The sequence below is a fragment of the Amblyomma americanum genome, chromosome 4 (genome assembly GCF_052857255.1).
Source record: "Amblyomma americanum isolate KBUSLIRL-KWMA chromosome 4, ASM5285725v1, whole genome shotgun sequence".
NCBI classification, from domain to species: domain Eukaryota; kingdom Metazoa; phylum Arthropoda; class Arachnida; order Ixodida; family Ixodidae; genus Amblyomma; species Amblyomma americanum.
Window position 1 is genome coordinate 141,222,384 of NC_135500.1, and position 27,815 is coordinate 141,250,198.

The 27,815-nt window shown below is 45.1% G+C and overlaps 1 protein-coding gene across 3 annotated transcripts in view; it reads left to right on the forward strand.

Moving 5' to 3' along the window:
• The first annotated feature begins 7,510 nt into the window (after nucleotides 1-7,510).
• The window catches only part of LOC144128439 (splicing factor 3B subunit 2-like), a 39,198-nt gene continuing 18,893 nt past the window's right edge, over nucleotides 7,511-27,815 (forward strand). Inside the window, exons 1-9 of one of the 3 annotated variants that reach the window (XM_077661841.1) lie at nucleotides 7,511-7,741; nucleotides 8,834-8,886; nucleotides 8,997-9,047; nucleotides 9,158-9,223; nucleotides 9,950-10,075; nucleotides 12,181-12,237; nucleotides 14,200-14,409; nucleotides 19,607-20,104; nucleotides 26,102-26,273. In XM_077661841.1, coding sequence (XP_077517967.1) covers nucleotides 9,024-9,047; nucleotides 9,158-9,223; nucleotides 9,950-10,075; nucleotides 12,181-12,237; nucleotides 14,200-14,409; nucleotides 19,607-20,104; nucleotides 26,102-26,273 — 1,153 coding nt within the window. In that variant the 5' untranslated portion in view covers nucleotides 7,511-7,741; nucleotides 8,834-8,886; nucleotides 8,997-9,023. Of the gene's footprint in view, nucleotides 7,742-8,397; nucleotides 8,510-8,833; nucleotides 8,887-8,996; nucleotides 9,048-9,157; nucleotides 9,224-9,949; nucleotides 10,076-12,180; nucleotides 12,238-14,199; nucleotides 14,410-19,606; nucleotides 20,105-26,101; nucleotides 26,274-27,815 lie in introns of those variants that run through there. The other 2 variants (XM_077661840.1, XM_077661842.1) reach the window with 2 other exon arrangements.

The window sequence follows — 27,815 nt, forward strand, 5'->3', positions numbered from 1 at the left end:
TGGAACGCGAATAGATTCAAGAAGGGTTTTGAGGCGGGCTAGTTGGTGGATTTCGTTCATGATTGAACTGTGTGTGTGTACGTATTTCTTCTTGGTCCCCGTTTTTTTCGCGCAGTTCAATCATGAGCGAATATATTATGTACTTTTTTATATAATTTAGAGCGCGGTTCGGGGATGCCAGTAACTTTTTTTTGTATAGGTTGAAAGATGGCAAAGTAAATTTTAAACCACCAAAATACCACCTGCGTTTTTTCTTTAGCTGAGCCTGCTGCCGCTCCTTAATGAATGATACGGATGTGCCAAAAGCTCCTGAAAGAATATAACTGGCTGGTTTGTTTGAACGATTCTTTTCTGTTCTGTATGTTTCCACATGGCACATTACAGGAGAACTGCACCTGGGGTCACATGCACGCTTCGCGTAGGTAATGTAAAAGTTACTTATATAATTTATTATGCCTCAATCTACGCGCACATATTTATGGGTGGTAAGGGCATAATAAGGCCATTCTGCTCTGATTTCCTTTCCCAGGGCAGCCTGTCTTTCTGGACACGGTCGCAAGAAGTATTGACAGCAGCCGCGGCAGCGGAGAGCTCCTGAGACGTCTTAAGGCGTCGACGTCCAGGTTGCCAGACGATGGAAAATGTCCGCCCAGTCACCCCAGGCCGAAGTTCCCGGATTGAGGCTCTTCATTCGTGAAAGGGGGAGCGGGGAAGAGTACCTACGCGCCAAGGAATATGGGAACACTTGTGTTCACGGAGGAATCAGAGGTCGGTGTGGGGGGCGCGATGGTCTGAAGGAAATGATGCATTGAGATTTTGGAAGAAATCCCAATGCACAGTATAGGACGAAGTGAAATACCTTCGCAAGGCAGTGCATCTATCTGTTCAGAGTTTCGGAGCGTCTTTGTGATTTTCTTGAGATGTTTTCCGAGCCTCTAGCACTTAAGTAGAGCAAGCTGCTGCCTGTAACATTTAAGGCCTGGAATCGAACTGAGCAGCAGGACTGAGCAGCAGAAAAAAAAAATACCGACATCAGGTATTACTGCATGTCTCTGTGTCGCTCCTCTAAACTAAAACTCACAGATTTTCGGTGTCCATTGTCCTTGCGTAGCCAGTGCCCCGGCACAGTGGGAGTGTGCGAATCTCCGAAAATTTTCAAATACGAATTGCATATTATACGTTAAATAGTCGTACTCGATTCTAACGTCAGCTTCTTGCACGTACCGAATATACGAAAAAAACAGGAATATAAGATAAAATTCCAATATTCTAGGGTGCATTCAGATATATCTTTTTCACGGACAGCACTGCTTCATCGGCAGCTCCGTGTACCGTCCTGTAATGCATGAAATCTTTGCAAGATGCGACATGCATGTATACGGGAGAGGAATTTTTTTTCTTTTTGCATGACAGCGTATGATATTTTTATAACGTTTTTCTTTTATTTATAAGACAATATTTATTATTTCGGTGTACATAATTATGGGGCTGCATCCTGGAATACATTTGTACGCAATACATCAGCGCTTTTTGCGGTTACGAAAAGATGGTGATAGTGCTTTCGTAAATTATTATGTTTCGACGCGTGATATCTTATTCCAGTCATTACTTTAGCTTTGAGGCCTACTGACTCACTATTCGACAATGTTAAGTGGGCCAGCATGTAAAGATAAAAATGACGCTCTGAATAAGTGCTTAAATCTTTGTTTTTGTATTCGATATTTAATTCGACGCTCTATATGCTAACTATTCTTATTCTATTCCTATTCGCACACTTTCATGTTTGCAAACACCTAGTGCACAGTAAGCAATTATCTACACCAACAACAGCATGTTTTTTTTTAGTTCTGAAGACGGCGAAGCTTGTCGCATTTAACGGCTAACTTTCTTATGTTTTTCTTTTGTTTTTGCGGGCATCTGTAATGTACCAACTGGAATGTACATATACTTTAATATTCTCAGCAAGGATAAATGACGCGTGTGTACCAACTGTGACCGCACCATCGATGGCCCTTATAGTCGGATCTTCCCCGTTAAAGGACCCCATTCCAGCCAATGGCGTCGGCCGATTCTCGCGACCCTGCTAGCCTTACAATGCAGGGAGAGGACTGCCCTCTTTCATACGCCAATCTCTGCTTTGTCACGCTAGCAGGATCATGAGAACGGCCGAGGCCATTGGCTGAATAGTGTCGTTTGAAGAGGAAGATCCACTTCGTTCTTGAGTTGTATCCGACTATAGCAACATGCACCCATTCAGTTTCGTTGAACTGTTTCGTTGAAGGTTTGTTTCAGTTTCGTTGAACGTTGAACTAAGTGGTGCACATGCACTTAACATGACAGATACTGTTTCTTATTTTACATGTAAACACGCTGCAATTCGGGCACAAAGCAAGTAATCTTTACATACACCTGCGTAGCCCTTTTCAGTCATGCCTTTTAGCTCTTGAGGTCCAACAAATCGCCGTCCAGCTGGTTGCATTGAAAAACCGCAATCATTCATTCTGTTTCTGTATCCGAGCTAACAAACGCATATTATGTCATTTAATGTACAAAACTGACAAGCGGTGGTCTATTGCAATGTCACAGTGGATGCCAGTTAAAGGAACACGCAATCGAAGTTGACCGATATATAGTCACGTCGAATGACGAGCTTGAGAAAATCGATGGAAACTGGGAAACGCCGTCGCGGCTGGAGCTGAAAATGAGATATTCGATGTCATCAGGAATAGCCTTCGTCCTGCAGTGCACTCCACTGGGACGATGAATATAAAAAATTACGGTAATGATGAAATATACTAGTGCGTTCAGGGTGAAATATTTTAGGGTTGGTTCGATCCCGCTCGCGGCGGCCGCATTTCGATGGAGGCGAAATGCTAGAGGACTGTGTACTGTGCGATGTCAGTGCACGTTAAAAGATCCCCGGGTGGCCAAGATTATCCGGAGCCCTCCACTACGTCCCTGATAGTCTGAGTCACTTTGGGCGTTAAACACCATAAAACCATAAGGCTTTCGTAATAAATTGCCCTACGCAACAAAGGTACCGCTGCAAACTAGCTATTTTATTATCTGCGGTATACTGGGAAATAGAAAACATCATTGCTTCAGAGCAACCCACGGCCTGCGCTGCTGTGGAAAAGCTGGAAGCGCGACATCGGGAATAATATGTCTTGTAACGCGTTTACAGAAACACGCTGCTTGAGAACTCTGCGTAGGCGCATCGCCACGATCTGAGATTAAAAAGCGTGCCGCCGGAAGTCCTTGTCAAAGCTCATTGTTTGTATAGCACACGCCGCTTAAAGCCTGCGTGCGGGGGCAAGGCTAGAACTCTCGCAATTTGCTTTGTATGAGCAGTATGCGTTATGTTACAGCTTGATCCCATCTTCCAAACGAAGTAGCAGTTTTTTTTTCTTAGTGGAAATAAGATATTTCTACACGATTTTCGTAATCCTGCGCGTAGGTGGCGTTAATCGCAGTGCCGAGCAGTATACAAGAAACCTGCGACTTAAACTGGTTTCGCACGCAAGCCCTGTCCAGGTGGGGCTGTGGGTCTCTCGGCACTTTTCATAAGAATGCCCGGAATATATGCTTCTTGAAAACAAACTGAGCTGCGAAACGGAGAACAAATAAAGCACTTGCGTCGGCGATATTTGTTCGCCTAATCTCGGTGCACGGGCGCGCCTCGTTAAGCGAAGACAAAAGGAACAGCTCGCGTTCACAGCATGCAAGCGAAAGATCGGATCGTCCTCGAAAGCGTCGACAACACTCGTCTACGGTGACGAGGGAGCGTCTTGTGGCGTACCAGTTGTAACCTCTCGCGAGGCCGCAAACAAACCATGGCTTAGCCTCTATATGTGGAACGGGAAAGCTTTCGAGATCCTCTAAATGTTGAGGTGCACGCTTCCCTTCGAATATCCTGCATTATAAGTCTTGAATCTCGTTCTGCTCATTGTTGCTCAACATAACGCGGTCTCGCTGAACAAATGGTGATGTGTGGTGCGCGTTTCTGTTTGTCCCTGCCTTCGTGCCTGAAGCTTCGCTCGAATAAGGTGTAAGCCAGCTATACTCCGAGTTGTTCCGGAAATTCTGAGCTCGGAGAAGTGAAAACAACCGGGTAAACAATGCGCGGTGGATGCAACCATCTTAGGCCTGATTCCTTCATAGGTACAGCGTTGACGCACACTGGGTGTTCGTGTTATGAGAACGTTGGAGACAACTAATAAAACCAGCTGAGAACTAGAACCTGGAGGAAAATTAAATGTCTGGCTCTTCGAAGCAAGTCGACAGCTTGTACGGGCAGTTGGCAACTGGACCAGAAAGTTGACACCAGAGTCTAGTGGAAACATCGTGTGGAAATAATAAAAGAACGTCCACCAGGACCCAGACATGTGAGGAGTTGAAAACTGGTTCTGTTCTTTGCTCTGTGAAAAAAGGTTGAGAAAAAACTTTTCTACACAGAAACGACGATAGCACACGTTTGTGTTTTAAGTACGCATGGGAAAACCACATACAGTGTGTTCGGTTCCTTGTGTCAAACTGGAAAGTGACGCGTCCATGTCTTGGACAGGAACAGACACAGGGGATCGTAATGACCGAAAGCGTTTTTTCATGCTCGGTTAGTTACGTGTTCCCTTGACGGGCACCAGCCAGCAAAAAAAAAAAAAAAAACTGCAGCTTATGCTTCCGCTAAACGGTTTTTAGGATAACCACGAAGCGTTTCCAAAAAAAATGAAAAAGTACGTGGCGTGATAAACGGTCCGCACGCTACTAAGAGTAATACAACTTTTTTGTTTTTTTGCGAAGACATGGTATACGAGATTAACCTTTTTCTCTTGTGTGTTCAAATAAAAAATATGCTCACTAATAAAATTGGTGTCGGGTAATATTTTCCGGACATGCAGTGTAAATGCCAATATAAATGTCACGAGAAAGGACGCGCAAAAATCTGTGGCAGTGACGACACCTGACCAAACAGCCGTAAAAACGTAGCAAAAAATTATTAAAAAAAACACTGCACCTACTCTTTACGCATATTGAAGACTATACGACAGGGGAAAGAAGGCCGCCTCGAAATAATATTCATGATGTGACACTAGAAAACCTCAAGAAACCTTGACCAAGACAGATTATTGACTATTAGGTAAGGGCTGTGAGCATCGATATGGAATAACCCTAGTATAGGCCAACAGAGCTTCTGCGTTCTAACGTTAAGCAGTGTTTTGAACACTGCAAGTGCCCACTTGTTTTTGCGTACTGTGTGTACTTTTAAAGTAAGGACTGTATACCTCCTCACAGCTGTTGGGTCAGTGGCCCAACAACGTTGAGTCGAGCGCTATCAAGCCACGTGTTGCACGTCTTCCGACAACGCGTAGAGTGCTAAAAATAAGACTTTACAAATTACTACGAAGCCCTCGTTCAATTAGGGCGGACGAGCTGAGAGAGGAGCATATACTGCCGAAAGGCGTAAAATAATCTATAACTCCCATTTTTTCCACCCTATACTAAATGTAAGTAATAACTGTTTTTTTTTTTTAATGAGCACGAAATCTTTCTCGCTGTTATTAGTTTTTTTTTTGCCCCTCGCTGTAGACGGTAATACCCCGACACAAGTCTCCGCTTCCACTTGTCATCTCGCAGAAAGATCCAGACCTGAAATATGTAAACAAAAACTTGAAAGAAAAAAATATGTTTCTGCCATGAACGTCAATCTCGACCTCAAAGGCTGATAATGCAGAAGCGAGAATGCACTAGACGAGCATATTCAAGTAGACCGCGCGGGTCCACTTGTAAGCTGAAGATCTGTTAGCGCCGCCGTAACCTGCGCGTAGGTCAATCGACGTGTCTTCTCAGATAAAGTATAATGCAGGTGAATTTATTTACAAGCTCGCGCACATATTTCATCATCCTAAAGCGCGGAGACATTAAAGATAAGAATTTGTTGATATGAAAAGGAGAAATGAGCACTCTAGCAATGTGCGCCAAGCCAACTTGCACGCACGTTACTTGTAACACTCCCTTCGAATTTTGTTATGCACTGATTACTTTTTGCAATGTGTAACGTTCTCGCTAATCTAGGCAATTTTTTTTTTTCAGTAACTGATTATTAGAAAGTGTGTTTCGATTTTTTTTAAGGACAAGTTGGATAACCAGCGGTATAACTTCGAGAAACTGAATTCGTTGCCAAGCGCTCGTGTAGCACTGAACTCCCACGCGTTATAGCGACAACGATCGAGATCGGGGTGGTGACAAGGGATCGATGTGGTGACAAGTATCAACTAGCCATTTATTCCTAGCAAGCTCAATATCTTCGGATTAACTGCCAGTTTTTTTCCCGTTTCTAAACTGCTCTTGACCTTCTCCACCAATCCTCTAGTCGCCTGTCACTTGTTTCTATGTTTAGAAAATTGGGTATGTCCTGGCTATTCCGAAATCCGAGTGTTTCGCAGATTCTTGTGGCGACATCACGCACTGAGGGTTGGAGGGCCTTACACTGAATAGGAATATATGTTCTATCGTTTCCCTGTCTTGCATGCAGCAACAGCAAACGTCATCGCTGGTGTCAAGCTTTTGCCGGCCTCGGTTCTAGGTCTCCCACGTGGAGACGTCGAGATCTTGTCTCTTCGCCACCTTGAGGACCTGCTGGACGGCCCAGAGAGTGTCGTTGAGGCTGGAGCTGCGCAGGACACGCGGACCACCTCGACGAGAGGGTTTCGGGATTAACCCCAGTTAGGTCCGATTGCTGGTCAGCATCGCCTCCCACCGCTCAAATGACGTATACTGTGTCTGTAAGCGGTTCGGTTTTGCCCCGCATCCCCAAGAAATGTGGAAGAATGTTGGGCGGGTCTGGCACCATGGGCATGTGTCAGGGTGTAGTGTGATCACGGATTCACAGCAATTAAGCCTGCCGAAACTTCCTTCGAGGACGCGTCCTAAGACACGTCGCTCGACTCATGGGTATACCCAACCCCTCAATAAACTCCACCAGATTACGTGGTCCCCTGGTCATGAGGGACTAGAGGGAAATGAAAGGGCGCACGCTTTTTCAATAATACGCATAGCTGCTTAATTGTTAAACGAACGTACGATAGACGTACAAAACCATTGGACGTTTGCCGCACCTATAGGACGTCCCGCGCGTTGAGCGTATCCGAAAAACTTCGGTGTTCACTGTGGCCAAGAAATTTTGCTGGAAGTTTCACAAAAAAAAAAATGAGGTCTCTATGTCGGTCATCTACAGGGCCTGTGAGGTCGCAAGTTCGGCCTAGTCCACGGCTGCCGCATTTTGATGACAGCAAATTAAACCGATTATTAAAATATTCCACACATATATATATTCATTTTTATATAAAGGAACACGAATGTTCGTTCGTACAACGGCCAACGCGCCCTTTGATTGATAAGCACGTGAGGCTGCGCATATGAGACCTCTGTCTGCAGCACACACACTCAAACTGCATACAGCTGCTTCCACGGGCTGCGCTTTTCAAATGCTTCTCGCGTGTGCGCTTGACACGTGGTGCCTCCAGCTGCGTAAAGCTGACCGGCCACCAACGATAGCTCGCACGAATACACCGGCAATAAATCACGCATGTGTCTTCCTCGACGCGTACGCAGCAGCTAGGAGTTGCAGCCGGTAAAGGAATCAAGCCGTGTTTACCAGTCTGGTGTTTTATTTTGACTGCGCCCCCCACAAGTTATCGCTGTTGACTACTAGATTATGCATCTGCCGCTGTTTCAGCGAAACGTAAGTATTGCATTCAGCCATTAGCCGTTTCAGTAACCGCTCACAGCTTGTTTTACCCCGCGACACAACGGGTCATTTATAAGTTGCATTGTCGCTTCCAACTGAGCAACGCACAATACTGCGGGAATGTGTCGTGTAGCCTCTTCATGCTGATTTGATGACTTCGATCAAAGAAAAATCACACTATGTGCATTTCAAAGAATACTGCATGGAGATCAGTTTTATTAAGCTTGACCCAAAGTACAAATTCCTGAGGTAGCGCAGGAGCTCGATCTCTTAATTAGCGTATGAGCCTGCTCTCGCCGTGACGATTCGAAGAAACAAAGAACACTCTCAGTAATATGTGAAGTGCGCCACGTTTATGAAATCTGCGGTGCAGCCAACGCCCTAGCGCGCTGTCCTGTCCCTACACACGGCCTTCACCGCACCGTGCACATCCCTGTTTCCTTCATCGTTCTAACCTTCTTTGTCTGTCACCCAACGTGCTTTTACTATTACAATTAACTTCACTCCGCCGGTCGCTGCAAGGAAGCTGCAGAAAAAAAAAAAAACTAGGGTGCCTAGATGTTAGAGGCGGCGCTGGCATCGAGGCACCCTAAAGAAAAAAACTGACCTGCAGCGCCACTGAGGCCATATTTTGTTGTGTTTACCAAGCCTGGCTTGATCAGTTATTCGCAAAGATGGCGTCGCGCAGTGGTGGCGATCTTTCGAAGTTGCGTGTCGTTGATTTGAAGGAAAAGTTATCAGAGCGAGGACTGTCAACGTCAGGTGATTTTAATGATCATATTTGTCACCTAGGCTTGCCGTGGGAATCAAATTGTGTCATTTAATAGGGCTTTCGTGAAGCGATCGCACGCTGCAACTTCGTAGCTTGGGGTGCGCAACGTTTGCGACTAACAGCTGATGCTTTTTTTTTTGCTCATAAGTTTGTTACACTTAGTGTAGTCCTGTGTTTAAAACGATGGTGCTTCCTTCATGTGGAGTAATTTCGCTTTACGGCCTACGGCTACGCTGAGGAGCGCACAGCTCCAGTTTCGGTATTTATTTTTCAATGGAACCGGTGTTGACGTTCGTTGTTCGTTTCATTCGCAGGCTTAAAGGCCGACCTTGTGAAGAGGCTGCAAGCTGCCATAGATGAAGAAAATGTAAGTAATCGGCAAATCGTTGTGATATGCCAGTGAGAACTCCCAGTCTGTTGTGTAGCTCGGAAGCGCAATTAATTTTCATTAATTGTTGTGGAATTCGGCATACTTAGGAGGTGACCCCAGCTCAGGATGACAGCATGGATACCGAAGAAGACTCCCAGGTAACGCTGTTGCTTCGTGCCGACGACTGCGTTCATTCTAGTAATAAACAGCGTTTATTTTGTGTGAATTCGCGAGACTCATTGATTGCAATAACTTTTCTGTTTTCCAGGGGGCTCAGGAAGCTCCTGTTATTCATGAAAGAGATGATGCGTCTGTAGAAAAGCCGGAAGAAAAGGTATGTTTTGGCTCATCTGTACTTTCTCGCACTGTGGAAGGTTGCTTTTAACTTGCTGTATGAGGTTTCAGGGCTTTATCGATTCGTTTTCTTTAACCTAAAATTTTGGTTCCAAGGGACTTCATCACGTAGTGGTCACACTAGAAAGCTGACCTGTCAGTTGCAAGCATCAGGGTTGCAGTGTATGCTCGTGTTGCTTCATAAGTCCATTTTGTTTACACGTCTTTACAGAGATTTTGTTCACCATTTGCCACTCAAATACATAAGTAGACTGCTGTAATGTCAAGTTGCCATTCCCTTTATTTATGCAATATGCGTACTACCAGAGTATGGGCATAGCAGTGCAGCTGCAACACAGCATCAGCTGGAGTACCAAAAAAACAAAAACCATATCTGTAGCTATATTGTGTGATGGTTCTTCAGAAACTTCAAAAAAGGTCTGCAGGTTAAGCAGTCTTGTTAGCTATAATACCATTGCCTCATTGGTTCCTGGGAGAAAGCTAACAGCACCAATAGTGCTGTTAATGCTGTGAGCAATTTGTCATACTAGTTGTTTCTGGAGGCAAGTGATTAAATTTTTAGAGCCCATGAAAATGCGTCATACTATTTCAGCTTAGCAATGAAATTACCTTGAAGGACGAATGTTTGAAACATCCTTTTGATTTGTTTTCGTTTCCCGTGTTTTTAATTTGGCATGCTTTGCTCTGTTCCACGGCTGCTGTGTAGGAACTCTTGGAGCACCAGAAGGAAGTACTGGGTAAAGAGCAAGTTCGTCTCCTCGAGGAAGAAAAGGAGCTCCTCGGCAAGGCACAACAACAACAGATCATGCTTGAAGCCGAGAAGCAGCAGAAGGTGGGAATGCGATTTTTGCTGCTGTGCTATACAGGCATGCCTGGCTTTTATAAAGTAATGTTTACCTTTCGTAATTTTGCCCTTTGCTTCGAAACCTGAAATTTCCTTTTGCCTTGTACACTGCACTGTGATCGATTATTAAGCACAACTTGTTTGCTGCCACTTTAGCTGCCTGTGCAGAAGAGTTGCTCCCTACCTGATGACCTGCTGATCTGTTATTAATTTTCATGAAGTTCTTGAGTTTTGTACCTTCCTTGTTTGAAATTTCTTATTAATGAGAAAGCATTAGATGACCCATCGACACATAAACCCGGCGTCGCCCAAAAAGTGGTGGCATTACAAAACTCATAATTGGTCGAAAAGGTGTTATGTCATCAAAGGTAGCAAAATACGAAATGCTAACCAGTAATAGTCAGCAGTACTTACAAATGCACCAGCTACAAAGGAATAGAATAGAATTGGAATAGAATTGCAATGCTTTCGCATTACTTGCATGTAAGTCCCTTAAGTGACCCTGGTAATTATTATTAAGAAGCGTGAATTGCTGGGCGAGTTGGTGCATGTTCAAGTGAAAAAACCAGCGAAAAAGGACCAGCAGAAGAGTGTGTGTGTGTTTTCTCCCGGTCCTGCGTCTTTTTTTTTTTGCTGGTTTTTTTCGCTTGTAATTATTATTTCATGGCCATTCGCAACTCCAGAAACCGCCGATTCGGGCTCAGCATAGTAACACACTTCAGTTTTCTGGTACTTGGGCACTCTAAAACAGCACCTCTGTTCTCAACTCATGGAGAACCTGCCTGCAAAAGGAAGTTGGAAGCTGCCCACGCATCATGTTCCAATGCTGCTAGTCTTTCTCAAGCTCACAGGGCTCACGCAAGGCACAACTATCTGTTGGTCACTGGACAGACACAGATGGCGAGTCGTGCTGCATAGGCAGATTGGTCCGTGTAAATCAGTATGAGCACGAATGACATGCATTTGTTCCCCTCGATAAGTAGTTGTTTTTGTTGCATCACACGTAGCACTAGCTTTTCTTTTCTTTAAAAAAATATCTCTATGAGGGCCGCTTGTTCCGTGGAATACTGCATGATTTAATGCCGACGTGGTGCGGCCTCCACAGAAGGCGTCAAAACATGTTTTTGGAATTCTCGGTGTTAATACATAGCTTATGGAAGTGCAGATTTATAGCAAGTCCAGCAAGTTCGCCATTTCTCATGTCATCATTTCATGCTGTTTTAATGAAGAAACTGTAGCCGGCTGCACTGGTGCAGCGTCTCACTTATCAAGCAACTGAGTCAGTTTGGTGGGGTGACACTGGTTGATTCTCCACCTTTCCTTTCATTAAATTCCTTTCTCTCTCTCTCTCCACTGGTTGATCTGGAGTATGCTAAAGCCCTAGCGCTACGCTTTCCTAGTGAAAAACATGGTCATTCCTTTATTTTTAGCATAGACCGTAATTAACTGCATATTAACTCACATTATGTGCATCACAGTAAACAAAACGTTGTCCTCTTCGTGATGTCACTCTGTGACGACACTCTGTGATGCATGCTATGACTTCACATGTCTGTTTTTTACAAGGCCGCTTTGCCTTGGGCATTCTTTCATTGCGACATTCTGATGGTGGTGCTGCACTAAGCGATATCGTCTGCTGGCGACACACAGGTAGATAGATAGGTACTTGAGGCCATACCCTTTGTAGCACACTTCCTGTGAGCAGTGTCCTGAATCAGCGACTGTTGGCAATCATTGGAAATGGCGTCCCACTTCCCGTGGTGAGTTGCCGGCACTCGGCACACTAGCCAGTACATTCTAGACACTAGCTTCGGAGACTAGTACGACTGCCATCTTTGTTTATGTTGTGCAGATTTGCCAGACAGTACGGTGAAACAGTTTTTTGTTGAAGCCTTGCTTGCAATTGGTGCACTGCTCTTTGTGCTGCTGTGTAAATTATAAACTGTGTGGTTTTTTTTTCACCTCGGCTGGTATACAAGCAGTAGCAGTAGGGCTGTTGTGCAGGAATTGCTGTGACATGCAATGTGTGCCATACAGCAGTCTTTCAGAATTGTGTGAGATTTGAGTTCATCTCTTTACCTTGATGCTCTCAGATTTTGGAACAAACACGCATCCTCGAAGAGGAGAGGCAGCACAGACTTCAACAGCAGGTGAGACAACCGCTCTCTTTGGAATCAGGGTTAGGTGTCTTTCGTGAACGAGCATCCACAACTAGCATGCATATGCCACAGCCCACATCATGAGCAACAACTGGGTGTTGGTGCCATGGTCTTGTAGCTGCTGCGATGAAATTATTTTGAATTTGTTGGGGTATACTACAGCATTTGTCAAAAATATACAGCCCACCGTGTCTGCTTTTTGGCCATGTAGCTTGACTTCTTTTGCATCAGCAGTGTTCTAAAGCTCTCAGTGACGAGGGGAAACTTTGCCCCCACTCCTATGAACCTCGACTTGCATGGGTGCTTGAGAGCCTTACTAGTATATAATTTAGGAGCAAACCTTTTGGGCCGTGTATTTTTGACAGAGACTGTATACATGGAAGCCCTTTGGTGCTCCTTGTTAAGAGTGTTTTGCCTCCTCTGTCACTGCATTTTGCCCAGACACTTATGGTGAATTCCACTGGTTGATCTGGAGCAGCTTTTTTTTTTTGCTCCATGGCGGCGAATGCGCGTTCCACTGGTCAGTCATGATATCAGGTTTGCGAGTTCGACTGGCCATTTCGGAGCAACTCGCTCTGCAGCGAAGTTTTCTCTTGATCCACCAAGCAGGGATGGATTTAGCCGGAACTCCGAGGGTGCCGTGCCATCACTTTTGGAATGGGCAGATCGCGTTTGCCTGTTTTTAGTGCAGTTTAACAATTTTCCAGTTGACCGTTGACGTATATTTACATCTCTGACAACGCCATTCAACCGAGGAATTGCGTTTCTCACCCCGCTTAATTCCGAAAGCAAGTCTTGGAGCTCAGAGACCAGCGCCAGTGGTGATGGTGAAATCTATGTTGCCTTAGACGTACATTTTCAAGCAGTTGTATAATAATTGCTTGTCTGCAGTCCGTGAGTGCTTCCCCTTCTTAGGTTTGCCAGCTAGAACAATTCTGTTGTTGCTATAGCAACTTGTTTGGCTTCCTTGAGGAAGTGTGCTGAGACTGTTTTGAGACTTGGCGTCAGAAGTTGAGAATGCTGGAAGTATCGCATTTGATGGAAACTGTTGATGGAATGGCTTTCATGCAAGTTCTCTTTCATTGGTTTATTTTTCTTAAAGTACACAGGCTTTGAGAAAAACATGTATTTTCCCTTTGGAACTGTAATAGTTGAGCTAAAGGGGACGCCAGTGAGTAATTAGGTACTCACCTAATGTGAGGTCCTACTTGGTATTGAGGTGCTGTGCCAGATGGTCTGTTGCACAAAATGGAACACGCTACCAAAAATTATCAATTAAATGAGTACTGACAACAAATTTTGGTTATGTGCTCTTCTTTGGCAGCGATGCTCAAGACTTAAAATAAACAGCCGCATGGAGTTTGCCTGGGTCCAGTAAATGATCTATAACTGAATTCTTTCTCTCGCGCTGTATCTGTTTCATTTTCAGCACCCAAACGGTGGCTTTGATGCCAGTTTAACTTAGGCACACAAAAGCAGTGGCTTTTTGCCACTTCTTGATTCATTGTCATTCCTGCTCTTGGGGCAGGCTGGCTTAAGAGTACAATTAAAACAATAAAGCAGCACTTACATTGGAGTCTTTTTGTAGCCCACGTGACGTGAACCAAACTTTGACTTCGTAGCCACTGTTCAGCTGTTATAACCGAAACAAGATGAGAGAAAAAAATTAATTTAAACGTCATTTTCCAGGCATAGCAAATTTCACATGGTGATGCATGTGTACTATCGCGCTCAGTATGAGCTACACCGCACTAGTGCCTGCCCGGGTGCTCACGCGGTGTAGGTCGTACTGAGCACGATAATAATATCTTGCGCATGATTCGAGGCAAGAAAGCACGCAACCAAAAATATGGTGCCCATACTCCTTGAAGAGCACAGTCCTTGCATGAAGCGCCGTGTGTTGGGGTCAGCTGGTGAGTTTCTGAGGTGCGGCCATTCCGCTGCGTCATGCAGCTGTTCCCCGTGACCGAGCAAGTAGTGGCCCACCAGGTGGTGACCACGCCGGCAGTGCTGGTGGCTCCAGCCGGTAGCCCGCTGGCTGTGGCTACAGCTACAGCTGCGGCCGCGGCTGCCCCCGCTGCCCCTGTCGTGCTGGCAACAGCCGCCACAGCCATGACCCCCGTGGCGACGGCCATTCCCCAACAGGCCACGGTTCTGGCACCGGTCAGTTTCCCTCTCCCCACCCATTTCTCCCTCATGTCACTCCCTTTCTGTATTGGTGTGGGATGGGCAGCAGGAAGGGTGGAATGAAGGACTGCTCTATGGATGGGCTGAAATAAGGTCTTCGCTATGGTCCTATAATAATCAGGCTTTGCTTGCACAAGTACGCATGTTTCGGTGTGTTACCCTCACAAAGCATGGTTAATTCTTCATAGAAATTACTTAGAATAAATTATGTTAGTCATGTACTCTTGCTCTTACCCTTGCATGCAAAGAACAGATATCAAGCCTGTTCTGTGAAGTCTCTGTGCTACATGCAAAGAACAGATAGGCCTGTTCTACCTAAAGCCTCTATAATAAAGTAATGTTTAGTTGCTACTAGTTGACGTTGTTGAAATACAGTCAGTTTAAAACTCGTGAAGCTTTCTTGTTTTGTTTGAGAGGAAGGGTGGTTAAATTACGTGTAGAGTCTTTTGGTACTTTCGTTTTTTGCTTTGGTTGTAAAACTCAAGGTCAAATGTGTTTCATAAACAGAAGCTGCTCCGCATGGTGCCTTCATTGGCTGTAGGGGCAGCAGGCAAAATGCTTGTGATGCTGGAACATGGGAATGGCTGGCGATGGCTCAGGCTGCTTTCGCAGTCTGTTGGCATTTATTTGATATATGTGCTATGCAGATTAACATTCTGATCTGTGCACATATTATGACATAAAATATTGCTGGTGCTGTTAACATCAATGCTGTGGCACAGTGGCTTGTCCCATGCTTGTAGTCATGTAGCCATCATTGTACAGAATGAAGCTCATGAGGTTGCATCTGGTGAATACGGTCCAAGTTCATGACTCTACGTGTTAAAAAAAAAAGTGAGACAGGTTGTTTCAAGAGACAGCTCTGCGGGCAATTGTGCCTTCTGCACACTTTCTGGAAACCCAGTATTAACACAATCCAGCAATTGTACTGCTTCAGGCACATCATGAAACAAGCATGTGTTGTGGCCCTGACACATGGCGCGGTGTCTGTGAGAGCAAGTGATCAGCACATCACTATTGGGTACGAAAGCTGTTGTTCGCACACGTCATCTGTTTTATTATTGCAGCCTGGCAGCATTCACTTTTCGAGAGCCCCGAAAGTTTTGGCTTCCTCGAAGCATGGAAAACAAGGAGCCTTAGCTCACATTGGTCTCAGCAAGCGATGTAAACTAAGTTTTGTTGCCAAACCGGCACGTTCTATTGGCGAAGCTTTGTGCAACACGACACACCATCCTGATGACTAAAGCTATTGGTAAATGCAGCATTGTTGGGCTTTCAGTCTAATGTAATGGGCCGCCATGTTGGCACACGACTGTTGACCCAAAAGACGCGGGTTCAATCCCTAGGGTTCCTAGGTGGTCGAAGTTTCCGGAACCCTTCGCTACGACGTTCCTCATAGCCCGAATCACATCGGGACGTTAAACCCCCGTAAACCCCCATAAGCCATCTAATGTGGCGTTGTATAGGGCACTAGTTTAAACCTCTGTCACAAAGTTAACTCATTGCTCTCTATGGCTACATGAATGTGCGATCTTGTTCAGCTTCAAGTTTCTTAGCATCTGCACAGGGTCTTTCGTTTTTGAATAAAATACAATTCTTTTTGATATGTGCACCATGGATGGCTTCCATAAAAATTGAATGAAGCATGGCTTCTGTCCAGAACCTGCCTTTCTGAAAAGGACTTTTTCATTGCAGACATGTTAACTGGGGCACCCTGTGGAAATCAACAGCTATTCTGGACCCACATAAGAAAGGCTTCCGCAGTTAATTATCGGTAAATTAAAAATCATTAACCCCCATTAACTATTACCGGTTTTAACTCTTGTTACTCAAGGCAGGGCTTTACTTGTGGATAAAGTGAAAAGCTGCTCATTGATAGGGAAATCCTAGAAACATAAGTTGCCACCTTTTGTATTAAGCACTGTCCATCACCAAACCTGCTGTCAAGCTGTTAGACATTCTGAATAGCTGCTGTGGCACTGAAAGTGTTTTTGCCTTTAAAGTACATGCCCAGTGTGAAAGGTCCAGTTGAAGAGATGCAAATGCTGATTAATATGGAGGTGTCAGAAAAATTATTATAAACAAAAAAAGGGTGTGGGACATTTGAGATGATCAACAGTTCCTTTGTGCAACCCAATGATAGAGGCTTGTTTGTTTGTTTGTTTGTTTGATTAGGGTATTTCATGGCATACCAAAGAATGACCGCTTTTCTCTGTAAAAATAACTAAGGAAAACTCAAATTGTGAAATGGTTTAAACCCAATTTCCACCCAGTTTTGTAAAATTTTGAAACTGGAAACGAAGGACACTACGCATGCACTAAGTGATTGTATTCACTGTTTCAAAAAAATATTGAAACTAGTCTTTTGCTTTTCAAATATACTACCTTAAGCTATTAGACATGGTACGTCACAGTGCAGCAGCATCACTTGCCTGTTTACATTGCATCAAGCAAGCCTAATGTTTTCGGAATAATCATAGTTCTGAAAATCTTGGTTTAATTTAAAAAGGTCACTCATTTCCTTTTGAAATGTTAGGCTGTTCCACTTCTCACAAAACTCTGCTGTGGAAAAGGAACAAGAAAGCAACTGCTCAGTGGCGCCTTTGTTCCTAGAATGGCTCGTGACACAGCAAGTTGGGACACGGTGAGAAATGCTAAGTGACAAGAAGGAAAGAATTAGAGTAGGACACCACTAATAATCATCATCATCAGTTTAACACTGTCCACCGCAGTATACATAGTGCGCATGACGATGGCTCCGCTGCCTGTCGGCAAGCCCGCAAAGCGTGGGCGGGCCGCGTCTATCGCGTCTAGCGATGCACTTGTGTTTTGATAGCTTACATCGTGGGGAGTATTGATTAGTTGCGAATTTATCTTTGTGTAAGCCTTGTGTAAGGAACGTACTATTGCGTAGCTGGCTGCTCGAAAACTTTGAAACCTCTCCAGGAGCATGCTATTGTGACCTCTTCCGCACCTCCGTTTGACAGCGTTAGATCGCGGCTGTTCAACAAGAAAAATAAAAGTTTGTGCCGTGTTCAATTTGCACACTGGAGCATTTATTGCTTTTCTTGTATTTCTGTCTCCTCCCACATTCGGTGATAGTTATCATGTGTAGAACCTCGTAATGGCTCGCAATGTGCAAAACAGGCGCGCTGTTTGCAAATGCGACAGATTGCCCACCTTTCCATGTAAGTGCACTTTAAAGAAAAGAAGTTGATGCGAGAAGCTGAGCAGGGGGACGCGTAGCCAAGTTGTGAGTGGATCACTGCTTCTGTACGCTTCTAACAATGAGTTGGTTAAATCAAGAAGCAAATGACGGCTTAGAAGAATGCACCTCACAAGACCGCATACCCGCACCTATCGTGGCACTGACTATTGTTCCAAACTTAAGTTACACGTAACTGCAGCCTGTCACTTATAAATAATCGATGGACAGTCTCCACTAAGCACTTGTTGATAATCTGCTAGGCTGGCCACACTGTTTGTTGCCACGGCCGCTCGGATCTCTAGCGGCTGTGTTTCTGTACTTGCATTTGGGAGCACTTTACACTTTCTCGTGACGTTACATCACTTGTGAGTGCTTTGTAGTATGACTTCTTGCTGGTCCAAGAAGCCTGAACTTCAGAGCTATGGTGCCTGTAGCCATCACATATTGTCATGCTGCCCCACAAGTGTTTCACGCTCCATGCTCAGTTTCACAAACTTTACACAGCTTTGTTCGCTTTTTCACTGCTTGTTAATGTTGCTGGACCCTATTCAGTATGTTTGTGCATGAGATGGAATAGACCGGACCAGACTAGACCAGCCTCTCCAGTCTGTACAGGAGGTGTTGCATCTGGAAAGCCACCCTAACTAAGCCACGCGAAGCAAATGTATCTGCCCTTTAAATGGAAGTATTAAAAAAGAAATGGTTTGCTCTGGTCAGTTGGGCACCGTTTCAGCGATACGCCTTTCTAGTATGATCTCAATCGCTTGCCTCGAAAAGACCATGCATTCGCTCCGCACTTGTAACGATCGAACACTTTCATCAGAGGGTTCATTTCTGTGCCTTAATAACAGGCTGGTTGTACTATTCACTAGGGACAATTAAATTGCTTTGAAGAATTTGGATAGCTTCTTCGCATTAATTGCTCTATAGCAAGCTACAAAATGTAATGTCAACATTTCTTCAAGCGATGAATATAGTGGTACACGTGAAAGCGAGGCTTCTTTCATTTTAGTTCTGCAACAAATACGTAGTTACCATCTAAGAAAACTGGCAATTAATTTCACTTGGGAATAATTAAGTGGATTCGTTTTTTCCTTCTTTATTATTGCTACTTTTTCACAATCCCGCACCTGTGTCAGATAATCACAAGTCCGGTGCCACAGCCTCAACACACGAGAAATCTATACCTTCAGTGTAAACAGGGGAAAATAATTCGCATGATAAACAAACAAGAAAGATTTCTCATTGGGAAAATGCCTGTCGGCAGAGGCGGCATACTGTGAGCAAATCCTCATCTAGCAAGGCTCGGCGACGCTCACCTGCGGCGAAAACTGTTGCCCTGTGAGATGTACCATCAGCTGCATGTCAACTTCATGCAGTGCGATTTCCTTGCGTATGCATTCTCCACAAAATTAACTGTATGGGACGCCCATGGGTAGCGAATAACGCGCGCGTATCTCAGCCAAGCTTGCAGTGGTAGCGGGAAGCTGCAGCGAGTGGCCTGCCTTCGGTTTCAGTGCCTGCTGCCAGGAGGCTTTCAGTGGCACCCCTATAGGCGGTGCGCATGGCGCATAAAGGCCTCTTCCGGTGGCCTAAAATTAACCGTTTTCTGCACCAGCTGCGGCCACCTTATCCCCACCACTGAACTGTTGAAGCGTTCACCAACTGTTGAAGCGTTCGTTGTGTCCATCAACAAGCCCAGGGGTCTGCTTTAAGTGAGTTTCTTGCATGTCCATTGACACACTGGGACACAGGTGCTTTGTGCAAAATGAGGGACATGTTCTAAACACAAGGAGCAAACATACTGCCAACTGTTTCATAACCCACAGGGTAATAAATAAGCACTTTGCAGCCCTTTGGCAGCATTTCAACCCTATCTGATCACCCATCTCAGACATATTCCAGTTTTCAGCTGGGTTAAGACAAGGTGCTCATGTTCTTGTTCTTGCCGGTGTCCTTTACCAGGTGAGTCTGGTTGGTCCGGCACCCGTGGCAGCGCAGGGGACCACCATCCTGACGCCTGCTGTTGCCATGCTTCCAGCCGTTGTGCCTCCCCCTCCCCCTCCTCCCCCTCCTTCCTCTGCACCAGCTGGGGTAGCCCCGCCTGGACCCCTGGGTGTTGTGTCCCAGCAGCCAGTTTCAGCCCCACCTCCACCTCCGGTAGCTTTGCCTGGACCTGGTAGTGCTATACCTCCACCACCACCACCACCACATCTCCCACCACCTGGAGCACCCCCACCTGGAGTGCCCCCACCCCGACTACCCCCACCAGGGCTTCCCCCACCTGGCCTTCCCCCACCTGGTCTTCCCCCTCCTGGGCTTCCCCCTCCTGGAGTGCCCCCACCACCATCTGGAATCCCTCCTCCACCAAGGGGTGCTCCCCCAAGGGGTCCACCGCCAGGTTTGCCACTGCCAAGCCGTCCCCCAACCAGCATTGGCAGTCAGCGAGCTGCTGCAGCACCAGTGAGTGTTTGTGGATCTTGTATGCTGCGTGTGCTAGTTTATTCAAACTTCCTGAAGCCTTTCCAAATTCTGGTTACGCTGCCCTCTACAAATGCAACCACTTACCTGTCATTACTCTACACAAAAAAGCACACTTTCATGGTACTTATGAAAGGATTGTGCCATAAATAAAAAAAAATAGCTATAATACGCACATCCTCTCTTAAGCACTCAATTTTTTTCAGCACAGCAGAAAGCTTGCTGTCTAAGGTGATTGATTCTGTAACGGTTTTGTTAGAATTGCTGTAGAACATTTTTACTAAGAATTTTTCAGTCAGCACATACGCTGTTTTTATGTATGCCAGTGCTGGAAACCATGCTCACTAGCACTATGGCGATTGCAGGTTGTTAAAAGTGATGTACCAAAACTGATATAATTCTTAGCCGCCAGAGAGTAATATGACATTTTTGGTATGAAGTTGCGTCCATTATACTTTCCTCACTCGAAGCTGTTATGGCACGGGGATGTATGCCTCGTTGCTGAAAGTTTTAGTCGGCCATGGTTGCTGCTCTGTCCAAGAAATGCAAAACACTGTGATGCCATCTTGCGACAAAAGCTTAAATCACATCGTCGGAGATGGAAAGGGAGCGTTTCTTTTTATTGAAGGGCACACTGGAGATGGCGTAAACTATAATAAAACATGATAAATGCTCAAACACTGCACACTGATAACAAATCGGCAATATTTTACTGAGATGTGGTCACGTGGTGGGTCACACTGATAACGGCGGGATTTCATTGCAGGATGGCACTTCAGTTTGCTTCATGTGATTTGCAGTGTCAAAATTAAATTATAAATCCTCGTTTCTTTGATATTGCAGTGCTCAATTCTTACACTATAAGGCACGGTCTTTCCATTTAGACTGTAATCTTGGGACACGTTTTGGTCAGCGGTCGGTCTCTTTAAGGCAGTATAAAAGGAGTCTCATTAATCAGAACCAAAATTCTGCACAGATGGGTAGGTGGAACTAAAAACAGAGCTGAAGCTGCAATTACTGAAATTGCCCGATTCTAATGTGCCTCAGACTCCAACACACACACGCACGCACGTGCGCGCGCACGCACACACACACTTTTCATGTTCAGCGCGTCTAGCGTTATTGGTCGCAAGGCGGCTCTTCAATGTCATCACAGTGTACACACCTCAAAGTAGCATACACATAACAATGCAGTTGCAGGGCAGGCAGTCGGAAGCAAATGGAGATCAAAGGTGATAACACAGCCCACCTTTCACTCTGTCCACACTCGCTTGTGGCAAAGCTGACCAACCTGGCAAGTGGCTAACCGAACTGCCAGCAGTGCTGTAGTTTTGGTTACCAGTGCAGCTCATGCTTCGGAGGTTACCGAACGTTAAGTCACTAACCGGAAGTTTTCTCTCGCACTACCTACCTCTCTTCTGGGAAAATGACCGCCGTATTAAGCGAGCCAGTGACACTCAGTTCGAATTTTCTTCAGCAGTACCAATTTGAATAAATGGGTTTTTTTTTGCCCATGGAGCTCACCCAGCAAATTTTAAGCGGTCGTTTTTGTAACTATTGGTTGACTTATACCCATGCCACATGCACTCGAGAAATGGCAGTAAATGCTTAAGGCCTTAAGTTTGCTAATGCCATTATATTTGTAGTTGGTGCTTCACGTCCTGATTTAATGTCAACATACGAAAGTCACAGTGATGATAATGCCAGTAAGGCTGTCAAAAATTTTATCTGAATTAAACGCTCATAATTAGCACGATATCTGTGGAATGTTCAAAAGCAGTATAAATATTATTTTGCGGGAAACGACACTCTCTTTGCTTGACAAGTCGGAAAGGTAACCATAAACTCGCGTGCAAGCACACAAGTAGAGAGTATCTGTCAGAAGTGCCAGTAAACATGGCACCCTTCGCATTGTAAATGCAATAGTGGTGCCTCATCTGACTGAGAGTTGTTAATAAACCATTTTCTACTGAATAGGAAGTTGTTACTAAAAATGTTGCATGCTTTTCAGCGTGTGGAATGGGGACGAGAGTACACACTTCTTGGGCAAATGAGTTGTGGCGAACTCAATAGGCCGCGAATGGCAGTAAGACTAATGCCATTAAATTTGAATGTGTGGCACAGCGCGAATGGCATTAAAACTTAAGGCAGTAAGCACTTGATGGCATTAAATTTGTCTGTGTAGCACGTGTATTATATGCGGCCATATACGCAGTTGAGTATAACGTCACCAAGACGTCAACTGTGCCAGCAGAAAAGCCTAGCCTTCTTGGCCTTGGCAGCCATATTTCAGTGGAGGCAAAATACAAAAACGCCCTTGTGCTGTGCGATGTCTGTGCATAATTAAAGAAACCCAGATGGTCTAAATTAAACCAGAGCCCCCTCCCCTGCAGTGTCCCTCATAGCCTATGTGTCATTTTTGGATGTTAAACCCCACAGTTTACTAGAAAAGCCTAACAGCCGTCTTGTGATGGTTGTGACTTCAGGGCTGATTGTAGCATGGTTTCAGTTTTGTGTCCGACTGTGAGGTGCATGTCATTTCGAGTAAAAAAAAAAGTGTGCTAGAATTAGATCACTAGGGTAGTTGGAAAAACTCACTGACAACACAGTACACATCATTGTTATCTGGTTTCATTTCCACTTTTTCCTTGGTTTTCCTTTCCAATGCAGATGCTGAAGAGCTTTTTCAGTAAAAGCAAGTTTAGAACTATTTCTGCACAACCTCTGAAATACAGGTGATGCCATTAAGAAAAAAATGTTTACAAAAGCTAAAACAAAAAAACTTTTAAAATATTTTTTCACAGCTGCATAAGTGATCACTTCCACTGTATTTTACTGGTGGCAAGAGTAGTCGTACAATTGACAATTTTTACTTTTCTTTCATTTTTCAGCACTTTGTAGTAAGCATTTGTATCCCTTGCTTACTCTTTTGCAATATATTTTGCAGTCTCTCTTAGACGAAACTCCTGATAAATGGAACATATTTTCCTGGCCCCTTGAGGTTCCATTGAAAGAAAGTCCACTTGTGGCAGTTGCAGGCCTAATGGTGAACAGTAGGCTATGCTTATTGGGAACCTCTTGCATATCTCGCACCTTGTTGAGGCTCATCAACTGGTACTATTGGCTTAGTGGCTCAAATAATGGAACTGGGAAGGAAACTTTATTACAAGCATAATGACCAAGCAATGCGTTTGTTCTGTGGCTTTCATTCTTGACAGGCCTGCTTGGCAGGTTATAGTGGCCTTTTGTATAACCTGCATGCTTTATGTGGTTCTTTTGTTCTAGCTTTAGATGCATTTATCGCCCACCTGTACGTTGTTTCAGTTCTTTGGTGTGTGCTTGCATAGATCATACTACAGATTCTTCACTGCTTCTGTTTTGGTGACTGCTGCTTCACTATCGCCCTTCTGATGCCACTTGCTCTAAAGGGGTGTCTAGCTCGTAGCATGCACGGGCTGTATTTTCACTTTGTGTTCATCTGTGCCTTTGGTGAAGTTAGGCTTTCTGGTTGGATTTATTGTTCTATTCTTTTTCCATTCCATTTGTGTGCCGGCTTGGCCATCTGAGTTTTCAAAACCATCTGAGAAGCTTGCGCGGTTCGGGTAAAAGTAGGAGTTAGGTTGTTTATGGAGACCTGACTGAAGGACCCACAGATTACATGCAGCATTTCAGTTCACTTTTCTTCAGTTATTTAGAAATGTCAGATAGGCCGCTAGAAGTTGGTTGAGTCTTGAAAAGCATTGTCTGTCTGGCAACATTGCTGCTCGCGTGTGTGAGGGAAATTTTATTTGCATGCTTGTTTCAAGTTCTGCTTCATAGGAGAAGTTCTCGCTTCTTGAAAATGTGCCGTTCAGCCATATTTTACTATTATAGTTTCATCGTTTGGTGATGCATCAGATGCAGTTCTTTATGTTTAGCCTAGCAGCTGCCACTTGTGTTGGTGCACCTTCATTGCCACTGTTGGTGCACAATGCCTGTCCACGGCAGTTTTTTAGACACTGCTTGTTGTATCTTGTATGCTGGTACTGTACATCTGGGAGGTAGAAGATTGTGGAACACTGTAGTTGTGAAAAAACACATGAACTTCTTGGCTGGCAACCTGGAATACATACATACATACATCCTAATTTTGATCACGTGAATTACAAAACGCGTGTCTAAATCTCAACCAAAATACTCTGCATGCAAAGAAATAGAACTTATTGGCATAGAAATAGAATAGAAAGAAATTGATTTTTTTTTTTTTTTCAGTGTTGCATTCTGTAAACCTTTGGCGGTGGGTGTACGTGTGTTGAAGCATTAGCCACGTTCTCTGCATTCTGTTGTAAAGGAGCTTAGTGAATGTTAACTGAAGGAGCACCTCCATATTAGCTCTTTCAGTGTGGTAAAAGCTTGTGGTGGTGTTGAAGGGACACCAAAGGAAGCTGTTAAAGAAGGTGATTGTACAGGGCATTGGCTCCTCGCATGAATTTTTAATGGTGCAACATCCCGTATAAACGCATGTAAGGGCCGCACTCATGTATAGGTTGCACCCTGTTTTCCTGAAGGAAATATTTAAGAAAAAATAATATTCCTGTAAGGGCCGCACCCAAACTTTCCACGACCCAAGCGGGAATAGCCTTCGAAATGCACGCGCTGTGGCCTCCGCGATCGGCTTCGGCTGCGAGCAACGGCGGTGCCACCCACGGATGGCATCCGAAGCCGCGGCTCATCATCATCATCATCAACAACTTTTTCCTCCGCCGTGAGCTCCCGCTATCCATATCTGCATCAGTGTCACCAGCTCCAGCCTTTTGTGGCTGCCAAGGGCACGGGATTTGTGGTAGCGTCAGTAGCTTGTTAGTTTACTGTAGTTGTGGCTTTCGTGTGCTGCCGCCAAGCGTTGCAATGTTAGCACGATGGGCAAGCACCTTAACAGCTACACAGCTGGGAGTTTGCAGCCGAACACGGCAAGCGTGCGGCGGACAGGAAATTCAACGTGGCCGAAAAGTGCGTCCGACGATGCTGCAACCAAAAGAATGCATTGAGGAACACAAGCTGCAAAATGAGCTGCTCTGCTGAGTGATGGAAGCGCGGAACGGCTACACGTTGACAGCGGACATGCTGCGCTCCAGCTCGGAGTCGGAATACTCCGCTAGTGATGATTGAACGTAGAACAAATGCCGCTCATTCCCTGATTGGCGTGCTTTTACTTCAAAGAAATTTTTTTTTTTTCGCACATAGCGTGTATGGGCCGAATCCCGAAAATCGGCCCTTAGATCTGGAAAAAAAAAGTATGGCCCTTACATGCGTTTACACGGTACCATGCTAACCAGTGCTTTAAATGCTCGAGCCTCAAACACATTCAAGCTGCTGTTACGCAGCAGAAGCCGATTTGGAAAAATGCACATAACTTTAAGTTATTGCTGTTTCACAACAGGTGATGCATGCTGTAGGAATCACATGAGAAGGCTTAGCTATCCTCGAGGCTTTTTTTTTTTCACAAGGCAGCTTTGTCTCTTTCCTCTTGTGACATGTACAGGTACAAACATTATGAAAGGGAACACTTTAGCAGCATGCAGCCAATGATTACTACTCTGCAACCCTGAGAGAGGAGCGTATTTTTTATTTCTAGGTGACCTTCCGCTCGATGCATGATCACGTTAATGTGTTTTCAAGCTCAGTTCTGAAGCAAAAAATGAGTGGTTCTTGAGTGCTAACTAAGTGTTCCTTCACGTATCTGTACATAGCATTGAATATTAGAAGAAAATTTCATTATTCGACACTTTGCCTTTCTTGTTTCATGAGGCGGTCTTTGTAACTTCTTGGTGTTCATGCTCACAGGCACTGGCACACTTCATTATAATCAGCAGGCATGCACCATTCTTCATTCAGCCGTTGTCAACAATCTGGTCACTTTTGATCTCCCCTAAATATTGGGTGAACGTGCATGCAAGTAGTTCACTCTCTTTTTTCTTTTTCTTTTTTCTCTTTACACAGCCTCCACCACCACCCGGCATGGGCCCAGGGGACAAGATGGACACCAGTGCCCCAGGCACGGAGGCACCCAGTGTGGAAATCCCACAGGTGATTGAAGAGATCTTCGCCAATACCTCGGAGCGGGCGCAGGAGCTGGCTCTTGCACCACCAGAGCCTCCCGCTGAGAAGTCAGGTACGCACTTGCTTCTTGCTCACCTTGGTAGGTGCAATTTTGTGAGAACTTTGGGCCATAAAGGAATGCACGTTGTGGTGACTCCCCATGCACTGTGGCGCTTCCCACTGGTGTTGCTCCATGGTAAACGCAGTAAAGTGTGATGTCTGGTATCTGGACGGAAAGAACGAACAGGCACAGACGGCAGCTCAGGGTAGTCAAGTCTGTTTCCAGGAGGGAGTGTGGGTTCCAGAGAAGAGAGAGAAGTGCTGATGATGATAGTACAGGCCATAGGGAAAACAAAACTGGAACTCAGGCGGGATACAACACACAGCTTTCGGTTTTGTAGCATGACCTCAAGCTGTGTTATATGACTATTCATGTTAAAGGGCCACTGAAAGGGGTGTTTGAGCTTGGCTTTAAAATGCTTGCACTGTGTACAGTACAGGCCACCGAGCGTCCATGCCGCGTACGAAACCCCAAAAGCGAGCGGGAAATTTACAATACATTTTTTTAAATTCCCGCTTTCGCACCTCACGGTGACGCATGGTACGGGGCTTTAGCACGAGAACCTGGCATACGACGTCATGTCGTGCAAGTGACGTCAGCAGCCGCGGGTTATCATTGGTTCACAACGTCAATTCTTTCAGACGTCACGTGCTACCGCTGCCATGGCCACTCCGCACGTGCCACAGCCAACGGAGATAGGGGAGCGGCCGAGTGGGTGGGGCCGGCACAGGAGCGCCGTAGTTTTGCCGTGTGAGTGGAAAGGGAAAGGCGCAAAAACACGGAAGTTCAAATTTTGTCTGCATATAACTCAGCTTCCACAAAACGCATTAAAATAATTCTTGCTGGAGAATAATTATGAAGCAGCGTCTTTTAACATCCCAGACATATCGTAACTTTATTAAGAGCCCCTTTCTGGGTCCCTTTAATAAGCGCTGTGAAATTACAGCATGTGGCAAAGAAGTCGAGCAGTGTGCACACCTCACACTCTGTTCGTGTGATTCCGGTGCTGACATCTTGCGCCGACAGCTCGCATGCTCCGGGAGAGGGGTAGAGGCTTGGGGCGAATAGCTCACCTCTTTCCCAGGGCAATGACGGCTGGGTGTGCTGAGAGAGGGCGCATGCAGGAAGAGGTGGGTTCCTCTAACTCCCCACCCCACGGGTAGCAGTATCATGCAAACATTAGCGGTGATGATGTTGGCTGCTGCTGCATCATCAGTGCGATTCTGCACCCCCTGTGCATTATTTCTCTGCTGTGTTTCTTGCACTGTCGTGCCACTACATGGGGCTTCATTTGTTATTGCTCAGTTTTCATAGCAGAGTGTGTGTTGCAAGATTTTTACTATGCTCAGTCAGCACACTTAAAATTTCAATTTTTTGCTTACCTCAAAAGTCAATTTATCGTAAATGTTTCACCACTTCTCGACTTCCAGTAACGGATGCTCATTTGCCAATGAATTCACTGGCATTTAATTCTCATTTTCGTTTCATTTCTGCTTAATTTTTAAGAGTTGTCCTGCGAAAGCTGCATATAACGAAAGCTTGGATATAATAAAA